The 12143-nt window shown below is 42.4% G+C and overlaps 1 protein-coding gene across 1 annotated transcript; it reads right to left on the reverse strand.

The window, feature by feature from the left end:
* Window positions 1-1545: 1545 nt before the first annotated feature.
* On the reverse strand, window positions 1546-10257 carry LOC121401671 (beta-1,3-galactosyltransferase 5-like). Its single transcript, XM_041587402.1, has 3 exons — window positions 10202-10257; window positions 6886-7483; window positions 1546-2207 (listed from the first exon to the last, which is right to left on the reverse strand). Exons 1-3 carry the CDS (start codon window positions 10205-10207, stop codon window positions 1693-1695), a joined length of 1119 nt encoding a protein of 372 aa, XP_041443336.1. The 5' UTR covers window positions 10208-10257; the 3' UTR covers window positions 1546-1692.
* Window positions 10258-12143: the final 1886 nt, after the last annotated feature.

Here is a 12143-nt window from a genome sequence, read left to right on the forward strand (position 1 = left end):
TCCTCCTCTGCCTCGCCATTCTGTCAATCCCTGCACTGGCTTCCGCTACCTTTCAGAATCAAATTCAAATGAATCACCCTGACTGAACTCATCTCTATATACTCACCCAACCGCTTACTACGCTCCTCTACTGACCTGCTACTCAACTCTTCTCTCATTACCTCCTCACCTGCTCACATTCAAGACTTTGCAAGGGCTGCACCCCTCCTCTGGAACTCTCTCCCACGGACTGTCCCACTTTCTCCCAACCTTTCTGCTTTCAAGAAATGAAAACGCACTTCTTTCGAGAAGCCTCCCCTCACTCTGCTTAACTACCAAACGCAACACCACATACAACACCACATTTCTCACCCACTTAATTCGATCTTGCCCACTCCCACACCTTGTGTATTACTCCCTTCCCTTTAGAGTGTAAGCTCTTTCTGCATAGGGCCTTCCTCACCTTTTGTACCGGTATTGATTGTGATGTATGTTACTCCATATGTTCTGTGTATATAATTCATGTGATTTAGTTGTATAATCACATTTACTTTACAGTGCTACGCAATATGTTGGCGCTATATAAATACATGTTAATAATAGTGGCCCAGAGCCAGGACTAAACACTGGACCTGCAATAACTACAAATACCAGATGGATACACATAAAAGGATTACAAATTGAATGCACTGGATTTCATGGATCAGTGGCACCAACATAAAGTGTCCGGAAGAATCAGGCCTGAACTCTCAGTTATACGGGGTGCCCCACAAATAAAGGGTTAATAAATTGTGTTACTGTGTTGCATTGTTCTCTTCTGACAGTTTTTGTATTGTATTTGTTTTTTATGGTTCTGATTTACATGTTCTAGTAACAGAGAGAGTTCTGCTTTCACTATAACTGCAAGTGCGTCGTTATTACATTGTGCCAGGTTTTTATAGGAACCCACACTTTGCCAGGCTACATGCATATTGCTTCACAACAATAAAGAGTTATCAGTAATAATAATCAATTTATCTGTTTATTGAGATTTCATTTGAATCTTGTTGACTCACGGATGGTTTTTGTCTGTTACAGTCACAGGAATGAGAGCAAATCTAATAATCATAAAAAGAAGAAGAAATCGCCTGCAGGATCCATTGCGTTTTGTGCCATGTCCAAAGATCTGCTCCTCAAAACTCACAACTGACCTTGTTGCATTTCTCATCTTTCCCATTATCCTCAGAATTAGCTCTGTCCTATTTTATTGTTCCTGATAAGTATGTTTAACCATCTACATTACACAGGAATATGTGTAATATGGAATATATAACTGTTTCCAACTGATAAAACCTTTCAGGCCTGTCAGTAGGGTCAGACTGGGGAAATGGGAGAGCAGGAGAATAACGGATGGACACCCCTGAACCGCCCCCCCCCCAACAGGACCAGCGGCTGCAAGTTTATTGGAGGAGGAGGAGGGGAAAGTGAAGGGCATGGCCAGACGGGCTGATGGTGTATTGGGTTTGGTGCTTTGGGTAGGCGGGTGGACGTGCACATTAAGCCCAAGTCCTGCAACTTGGAGAGATGTTTCCATACAATATCATCATTTATTTGCATCACCAGGAATGTTATCCCACACATGAGTTAATAAAATAACAAAAAAAGGGTTACAGAATGGACCAGTAGGATTGGATGAAATTGTTACTGCAATAAGTCATGACTCTACTGTTATATTCATGACAATTTGGGGGTACACATATGGTTTCCACATGGAAAGGATTTTAAAGTGAAGCTGCCCCCTCTCTGCCCACCCTGGCACTGTGCTCTCTGCACCTCTGTCCATATATTAATGAGACGCTCAGGATCTATCCCATGTACCACCAGGGCCTCTTGGTACTTGCACGCATTAAATGCCAGCCCAGATACATAGAACCGTCTGTCGTGTCTGTATGTCAAGTTGGCTGCCAGTGCTAGGAACCCAAAGTACACATCATCCAATGGGAAAACTGGGATCTTCTGAGCAACCTCATGGAGGTACTTCACTGATGTTCCTGGGAAGAGAAAGCCTCCTCCAGATAGGAAAGAGGGGTATTTGTCAAAGGAATATAAGGTTTTGGAGATGGCGTACTTGGTAGAGCGCATGACTGTACTGTGACGAAGGAGGTGGCCATGTAGTGTATTAGGGGAGGAGCCATGCTCTTTAATAAAATGCACAACTGCCCTTGGGTTCACATATTCATCATCGTCTCCTGTGTAAGGATACAAATAAAAGGAATTAGACAATTCAATAACAATTGAACAGAGATGGTTAGACAGAGGAATATGACATAATGAGTGTGATTATTGGTGGAGCATGCTGGGAGTTCAGCAGTAGTTGGCATTAATCATACATATACTGTAGTACCTGTACAAATCCCTTTTATGTGTCCACTCCTATATTCTAGCTTGACATTTCCCTATAGAAGGATACCTTTAAATGATATAGATTTACAAGAGGAAAGAAAGGAAAGAATGACCCATTCAAACGTACAATGTAGATTAGGTGCTCTTTCTTGGAGCCATATGCTTCATTAAGCCTTTTTCAATATCAGTGTGTAACATATGTGAATAAGTATCTAATGAGGCACATGAAAAAGGAAAAACAGGTATCCGTGTACCTTTCCCTGCTACAACTGTGGCCATTGTAGTGGTATTATAAAAGGAGGTGTCTGCACTCATCCAAATAAGGGGTTCCCCATAGAACTAAGGGTTTTTGCCACTTGTAATACAGAAGGGGTGGTCTACCTGGTAAAATGTCCATGTGGATTTGGCTATGGGGGACAAACTGCAAACTTCAGAGTTAGACTTAATGAGCATAAAAGTGTCATCACAAACTTTAAATCAGAAACAAAGGTGGAAGACTTGAAAGAAAGTAAAAAGAAAGAGAAGGTCAAGACAGAAACACTGTTAGCAAAGTATTTCTTCACACAAAAACACACGGTATCAAAAATAAGATGGCAAATTCTTGAGAAAATGAAGGTGCCACAAAGTAATGACATGAAGCTGGCACTTCTCAAAAGGGAGGCATTCTGGATGTGGAAACTAGAAACTGTACACCCCAAGGGCTTAAAGGAGAAGGAAAGTGGTTTACCACTTGGGGGTGCCAAATTTTAGCCACCCCCAAATGACAATATTTAACCAGAAACCCGGGGCTGGTGCTCCTATCAGGAGAAAACTACACCGGACCGGGGTTATACCAGTGAGCACCACGGAGCCGTCCTCTTCCTGCTCCCTCTTCTCAAATTTTCCGGGGCAGACGCAAGCGCAGTCGAATGAAATAGCGACTTTTTAGTTAATGTTCAGCTTTTCACTCAAATGCGCATGAGCAGCTGCGAGAAGAAAGAGGAGGCCGGAAGAGAATCGCTCTGTGGTGCTCACTGGTATAACCCTGCTGCCTGTAAGTAGATCTTGTGATTTTGCAATATTTGCCTGCTTTGATTTTTTGAAAATTAGTAATATTAATTAACCATTTCCGTTTGAAAAGGATAATATGAATATTAAGGTTATATTGGACTATTGAATTGAACGTTGGACTTTATACCTATGGACTATGTGTGCCAAGCCTCACTTTGGGATTACACTGGACCCTGGAGAATTGTGGGTTTTTGGATGGGACCCTGTATACCAGGTCCAGTCTAAGAATTAAAATAGGCCCTGGCATTTCAGGTACACAGAGGCCCAATCAGTCTACACAGAGGCCCAAACAGCTCCCACCAGACCACTAAATACTGACTTTCTATGGGACCTTATAGCAGCCCCTCTGGCATTTGCCAGAACCCACATATTGCCAGTCCGGGCCTGGTGTATACCTTATGGTGTCTGTGCGACTCTTAAAACCTTATCTACATTGTAGTGACGTGTGCCGAGCATCTAGGGAGATCTGTATCACCAAGGCAGGAGAATCATAGGAAAGGAGAGAGGTGCAGTTCATTCAGATACAGAACTACCATTCAAATGTACAACTTCCCACCAGACACATCCTTAACTCTAAACAATTCGATTAAAACAGAACTTTTATAACCAGCGTAGTTAAAATATATATGTCCAGTGTAAAACGGAAAGGAAAAACGCTATGAGGGCTATAGCTGAGCTTTTGAAATACTCAGTTTTCAGTCTGCCCAATTATATCATAATGTCCTGAAGCATTTGGGCATCAGTTGGTAATGTCTATGGGAATATAAGTGGCTTTAAAATTCCTAGACCAAAGCCCACACCATTCCATATTACCCCGAGGTATCACCTGCCAAGGAGAACAATTTCCATCGCCGTGCCTAACCGAAGCTAAAGCACAGTACACCTTTAGTGCCCCATTTTTGCATGAGTTACCACACCCTGCCTAACCGAAACTAAACCTCACATTTCGCTCAGTCTTCACCGAGCATTGTCAAAGGCAATAAACACGCCGAAAGAGTTCTTCCCTTTGTAATCACGTGTTGCCATCATAAATTCAAAGTTCTCACTAGCGAAGCAGAATGTCATGGGAAGGAGGAGCTGTCAGGAACGTCCATAGTCTCCATATCTACGTGACTCCTGGAAACTAGCACCCTTGAACAAGAACTGACAATCGCTGCGAGGAAATGATGGATCACTACTGTCCTCTACACAGTGTTGTCCCACAAATGTCAAATGATTATGATGTATCAGGAGACTACACTGTTACTTTTTAATGCCATCCCGTATTAGACAAATAGCAGACAGGCATATTATAGTCAGAGAATACCCTAATATTTCACTGTGTTACTGTGTAGGAACATGATAGAACACTACATTGTAGGAAAAAAACTGCAAAATGCTGGTTAAAAGGTCATCAAAACACAAATCTCAGAAGTCGTCTCTCAGCAATAATATTATCCAATAGACCCATAGCTTAATATGATGTGCCATGTGTTCATCCTAAAGTTGAGTTGTATTTGAAAAGCCTTGACAAGTCCTGTTCAGATCATCATCATTCAGATAAAATATTCATGATGTCCAATGGGACTAAGAGCGTTCATTATAAAGATCCATTCACTCTCTTGGGTTAGAAGAGCTGTTTCCATGTCAACCTTTCCCGCCGAGCCATGGATACCTAGAAAGACCCATAACCTTCAGGCCGATACTGGATTTATTGTGATATTCAAAAAAATATCTACTGACCGGTGGTAACTTCTTATCTAGTGCATTATCTATGCTATAGACGTTCCAAAACGATAGTTTTTTCCAATATAGATCTTATTGCAGGGACAGATCAACATATAGAATAAACCTTCCTTAGAACATGTAAAGTGTTGTGTTACAGCATGTCGTTTCCCAAACCCATCAACCATTACATTGATTATGTATATTTCTGCAAGCTTTACACTTGCCACAAGGGAAAAAACCCCACTGTGTTGGTTTCAAAAATTGTCTTTCAAAATGACTCCTCACTAACCTGTCTTTCAAATTACGAGGGCCAAGAGTAGCTGCTAAAACAGGGTCAGTCCGTAAAATATGTTAGTGATTGCTCAAGAAGGCATTAATCACTGGCCATTGATTGAAAAAGTTCTAATAAATCCATTAGTACTGGTTGTTTATAGCTAACTAGTAGAGTATTTCGAATAGCCCATGAGTATGCCTTGCCAATTGCAGTTCATGAGGAACTTCTTTTAACCAACCATATAGTTCGTTCACGTGATCTTGATTTGAAAGTGGATAGATCTGAGCAATTACAACAGAATCGTAAGAATTATCCCACTAGTATTCCACTTTTAGTGGACATGTAATAGTTGCTTTGAAAATACAAGATTGAGTTCATTGCTGTGGTTTTGAGAAATAAATCAGTAGATCTGGTGCCAGAGTACATGCAATGGTCACTTCTAGTCATATTTCATTTCCAAAACTGTCCTCTGTGTCCGAACCAGACCAGTCGTTCACCTTGTCTTCCTTCTGATGGGACAAGCTTTGGGCATTACCATGATAGGAATGCAAATCAAAGACTCATACGTTCCTGAATTCTGTTGATGAGCAATTTATATTTGGTTTTATATTGTACATTACACAAAGTTAAAATAAAAGTAAAACTTTAAAGGGATACTGTCATGGGAAAAAAAATTTTTTTCAAAATGAATCAGTTAATAGTGCTGTTCCAGCAGAATTTTGCGCTGAAATCCATTTCTCAAAAGAGCAAACAGATTTTTTTATATTTAATTTTAAAATCTGACATGGGGCTAGACATTTTGTCAATTTCCCAGCTGCCCCAAGTCATGTGACGTGTGCCTGCACTTCAGGAGAGAAATGCTTTCTGGCAGGCTGCTGTTTTTCCTTCTCAATGTAACTGAATGTGTCTCAGTGGGACATGGGTTTTTACTATTGAGTGCTGTTTTTAGATCTACCAGGCAGCTGTTATCTTGTGTTAGGGAGCTGTTATCTGGTTACCTTCCCATTGTTCTTTTGTTTGGCTGCTGGGGGGGAAAAGGGAGGGGGGTGATATCAGTCCAACTTGCAGTACAGCAGTAAAGAGTGATTGAAGTTTATCAGAGCACAAGTCACATGACTTGGGGCAGCTGGGAAATTGACAAAATGTCTAGCCCCATGTCAGATTTCAAAATTGAATATAAAAAAATCTGTTTGCTCTTTTGAGAAATGGATTTCAGTGCAGAATTCTGCTGGAGCAGCACTATTAACTGATTCATTTTGGAAAAAAAATGTTTTCCCATGACAGTATCCCTTTAAGGATGGTCATTTACATGCATTGGCCCAAGTGACTGACCAGAGGGGGAAGGAGTTGTGGTTCTTCTCCCCTCCCTGAGTTGTTCTCAATCTCTATAAGTTATTGGTTCATCGTAACCTCCCTCCAATGGTTTAGTGAACATTTCTAGATATTATGACATCTGCTATTAGATGAGTAAAGAATCAGGGTGTACTACTGACCTTTGAATATAAATTTCACCTCTGGGACCTCAGAATCCAGCCATTCCAGGAAGCATCGCTCTTTCAGAGACAAGTTGTGATGTCCTTCATTGAAGTCCCATTGGAGAATGTCTCCAAACTCACGGCTCTCCAGAGCAACCAGTTCCATTTGCCCAGATACCTCTGTCTGGGCTATCAGAAAGATTGTTTTCACCCAATATCCTTCCACTTCTTCCTCCCAAGCCCAGGTTCTCCTCGCTGCCTGTCTTCTTGCGCCAGACCTTGGGTGGGATTTAATAGCCATGATAACCACTGGTTTGGGGTTCCCCAACTCTTGTTCTGTCTGAGGGGTGAGTGTGACTGAGCATTTATAGGTTTGAAGGTGGGGAAAATCAGATTGGAACTGGGACATGTTCAAGTGGTAAGTGTATAGTCCATCACTGAGGTTGGCAGAGTCCCTAGTCAAAGAGTTGGGTGTTGGCAGTGTAGGATTCAAATGCGGAGAGGGTGATTGATGTTTGTTTCCTTGTTGCCTGATGATCCAGCTTCTAGTGAGTAACATGGCTATTGAAACAAGCATGGCACTGATCAGAGACAGAAACCTCTTACGCACATTGGCCTGTCAAGAAACAGCAAGTTTTAAAGAGTTTATTTTTTACCCATTGCATTGAAATTCTTCACATTATCCTCCCCTTCCTATTTCATCCCTCCCCTATCACTGATTTTCAGACAAGTCCCATCAGGGTCAGACTCGGCCAGCAGGGCAACAGAAAAAGACAGGTGGGGCCCTAGCCCTTGTGGCCTCCTCCAGCCCAGACCCACTCCCCACGGCTCCCTTCCTAACTTTCCTGCCACCAGTGAGTACCTTCTTCATGTGGTGGGGGGCTGAAGGGGGGGCAGAGGGTGACTGGTGGCAGGGGTCCATGGCATGCAACAAATATGTGGTGAAGGGGGAGTCGGGAGGTTGGCGGAGGATGGGCTGGGTGGCAAGTGGTGGTCAGGGCAGATGCCCCAGTGAGCCCAGACCTCCCTAATTATACACTAAAGCTGACCATAGATGCAAAGATCCGATCGTACGAATCATCTTACGATCGGACTTTCCCATCTCCCGACCGGCCACTAACCATTCAGATCAAAGTCTTACCAGTCAGATTAGTTAAAGAACAGATCAGCAATGTTCTGCCCCTGACAGTAATCGTACGATATCTATGTCCAACCAAAGCTGGTGACAGTCTCCCACTGAAAATCGTACGATGGGCAATACACGCAGAGATATTATCAGCAGCCGACAGAAATTTTCTAACCTGTCCCATCGACCAAACGACCGATCTCCGCCGGACGAAAAATGTCGGGACTCTCCACACACGGTCCGAAAATCGTACGAATCCTCGATTTGTACGATCAGATCTTTGCGTCTATGGCCAGTTTAAGTCCCATTTTAGGGACTAGCATTTCAAGGGTTATAGATACTGTATTGCAAATATAATTTCAGGGTAAAATCAGCAAAAAAGAAATCATTCTAAATTCAGGCCAGTAAGATACACATATGTACATTGCAGAACCCTACCCCTGCTATAGTTCCAGGGGTACCCAGGACACAAATAAACACTCACCCCAAATCTCCCCCTAACTGACCTTCAGACTGGGCCCCCTTAGCTCATAACAAGGTTAGATATATAGAAATTGGGGTGTCACCCTGCTATAGTTTCAGGGGTACCCAGGGTACAAATAATCACTCACCCCAAATCTCCCCCTAACTGACCTTCAGACTGGGCCCCCTTAGCTCATAACAAGGTTACAGATATATAGAAACATTGGGGTGTCACCCTGCTATAGTTCCAGGGGTACCCAGGGTACAAATAAGCACTCACCCCAAATCTCCCCCTAACTGGCCTTCAGACTGGGCCCCCTTAGCTCATAACAAGGTTACAGATATATAGAAACATTGGGGTGTCACCCTGCTATAGTTCCAGGGGTACCCAGGGTACAAATAAACACTCACCCCAAATCTCCCCCTAACTGACCTTCAGACTGGGCCCCCTTAGCTCATAACAAGGTTACAGATATATAGAAACATTGGGGTGTCACCCTGCTATAGTTCCAGGGGTACCCAGGACACAAATAATCACTCACCCCAAATCTCCCCCTAACTGACCTTCAGACTGGGCCCCCTTAGCTCATAACAAGGTTACAGATATATGGAAACATTGGGGTGTCACCCTGCTATAGTTCCAGGGGTACCCAGGGTACAAATAAGCACTCACCCCAAATCTCCCCCTAACTGACCTTCAGACTGGGCCCCTTAGCTCATAACAAGGTTACAGATATATAGAAACATTGGGGTGTCACCCTGCTATAGTTCCAGGGGTACCCAGGGCACAAATAAGCACTCACCCCAAATCTCCCCCTAACTGACCTTCAGACTGGGCCCCCTTAGCTCATAACAAGGTTACAGATATATAGAAACATTGGGGTAACAGTCACCCTGCTATAGTTCCAGGGGTACCCAGGGTACAAATAAGCACTCACCCCAAATCTCCCCCTAACTGACCTTCAGACTGGGCCCCCTTAGCTCATTACAAGGTTACAGATATATAGAAACATTGGGGTGTCACCCTGCTATAGTTCCAGGGGTACTTAACCCTTGTGCACTCAGTATATACAGTGTAAGCAGATCTGAACTGTTGGAGTCACTCAGGATATTAATCAGGACAATAATGCAAAGTATTAACCTAATGAAACCTATTATTCCTATTTCTTTTAGTGCCGGTCCCCATTTCCCTTTTCCTGTGTCTATGTCTGTGCACTTCACCCAACTATGTGGAAACCCCCCAATGTCCCAGCAGTTATAGTGACAGGAGACAGCGGGTTTATCTTTCTTTTTAGACAAGAACTTGGGGACACAAACTAATTAGTAAACATCTCTGAATGAGAATTATCCCTATATATTAATATCTATTACATGTGTAATATGCGACTGTATCAGTAACACCGGGGGTATATATATATACTGTGTGGGGTAACTAATTCTACAAGTAAGAAGAATAAGATGTGGATACAAAACACCAACAAATACTGTTGCGGGATTAATTACGAGACCAAACATGGCAGCACATTTATAGTATTGGATTTATTTAGGGCCACACACTTACACGGCATGAAGTCAAACAGGTGCAATTGTTATAAATGCGGGTGGTGCAGTCGTTGTTAAACGAACCCCAGGAATATATAATGTAGCCCCTATTCTATGAAAATGCATATTCCAGCCCTCCCTGCTCTTTATCTGCCCCCCATAAATAATAATCACCCCCATACTGTACAGCCATGTGCCACTTACCCCCATAGAGACAGTCCTGTAGGTCTGACTGACTCCAACTCTATCCAAGTTCTGTCTCTTATCTCCCAGGGGTGGGGCCCAACCTGAATTATTCACATTTGTTTTCTGTAACTTTCCTTTCATTTCCTCATTGATATCAACTGTCATCTCTTCCACTGATCTCCCCATGTAATAGATTCCCCTGTACCCCCAAACCTTGGGATAATGATCTGTATCTCACACATATATTGATATTGTACATCAGTCAGGAACCCCACTGTCCCCTCTATACTCCTGCACCCCCAAACCTTGGGATAATGATCTGTATCTCACACATATATTGATATTGTACATTAGTCAGGAACCCCACTGTCCCTCTATACTCCTGCACCCCCAAACCTTGGGATAATGATCTGTATCTCACACATATATTGATATTGTACATCAGTCAGGAACCCCACTGTCCCTCTATACTCCTGCACCCCCAAACCTTGGGATAATGATCTGTATCTCACACATATATTGATATTGTACATCAGTCATGAACCCCACTTTCCCTCTATACTCCTGCACCCCCAAACCTTGGGATAATGATCTGTTTTGTGAATTCGTGAAACTGTGAAAATTTGATGACATGCATTGAAGTCGATGGGTGACAAACGTTTTTGATGTGCAACAATTTTTTTCACTCCTTTCTTTCTTACAATGAGCCTGCACCTAACAAGCAGTCTTTCTCCAGAATTCTGACTTGTTCTGATGACCAGCCCATGCTTTCTGATAAGGTTCATGTGTTCCTCTTGGTTTCTTTGTATGGCAGTTTGATACGTGAAGTATGCTGAATCCTCTGTGCTCTTTATTACAAGTGTTGCTTCTATTTCTGGCTGGGGGGTTACACCGCTGAAGCAGTATGGTGCCTTCTTCATTTGTTATAAAGATTCTGCACTTAACAAGCAGCTTTCCTGTTTCTGTGGTGCATTCTATGACCTCTCTTTGAGTTACATATCCATTTATTAGCTGAATGTTAATGAATCAGGGCAGCTGGTGGCTTGTGTAGGTAGCAGAAAGTTTTTAGTGCTGGTTGGAATTCAGCAGCTGTTGGTTGGGTCATTGTTTGTTGGTTTTTATAACTGCTATTTGCTTCATTCTTTTGTGCATTGTCTTTGGTCTTGTGTACCACGTCTACTAGCAATGTGGTTGGGTTGTGGTCTATTGTTTGGCAAGTTTTTGTCTTGTACATTCAATTTGGTGACAGCCAAAAAAGTTTATCAGGTACAAGAAGGCCACAAAATCATGAAAAAAGCAGACAAGCTAAAACCGATGGAAAGATGGAAAGGGGCACTGCAGCAAGGAGTAAAAATAATCCAAAATTATTTTTCAATTATATAAATAGTAAAAAATGAAGTAGAAAGGGGGTGGGATCCTTATTATCAGATTGGATGCAATTGCTCAATGAGAACAGAGAAAAAGCAGAAATTCTAAACTGTTATTTTTCTTCTGATTACACAAATAAGGAACCCATTAATTAAGGTTTACTTCTTAATAGTCCCAATTCTAGTAATACAAATAATGATGCAGGGTTCATACACGAGGAAATTAAAAAAAGAGACTAGAACATGCTAAGATAAATAAAGGTCCATGACCAGATGTTATTCATCCTAGGGTACTAAATGAGCTTAGCTTTATGATTGCAAAACCTCTTTCATTTTTTAGGATTCATTGAGGTCTGGCCTGGTGCAGAGAGATTGGGGTATTGCTAATGTAGTGCCGCTATTCGAAAAGTGATCCCGTTCTTAGCCTCAGAACTATAGGCCAGTTAGTCTAATGTCAGTGGTAGGAAAGCTTTTTGAAGGTTTATAAAGGAAGAACATTCTTGACTTCATTGCAAATCATAATCCACCCACCCACACCCGACCCTAACCCAACTGAGTAGGACCCGCTCCGCAATCTCCTGTGCTTCCATGTT

Source organism: Xenopus laevis, chromosome 3L (genome assembly GCF_017654675.1).
Source record: "Xenopus laevis strain J_2021 chromosome 3L, Xenopus_laevis_v10.1, whole genome shotgun sequence".
NCBI lineage: Eukaryota > Metazoa > Chordata > Amphibia > Anura > Pipidae > Xenopus > Xenopus laevis.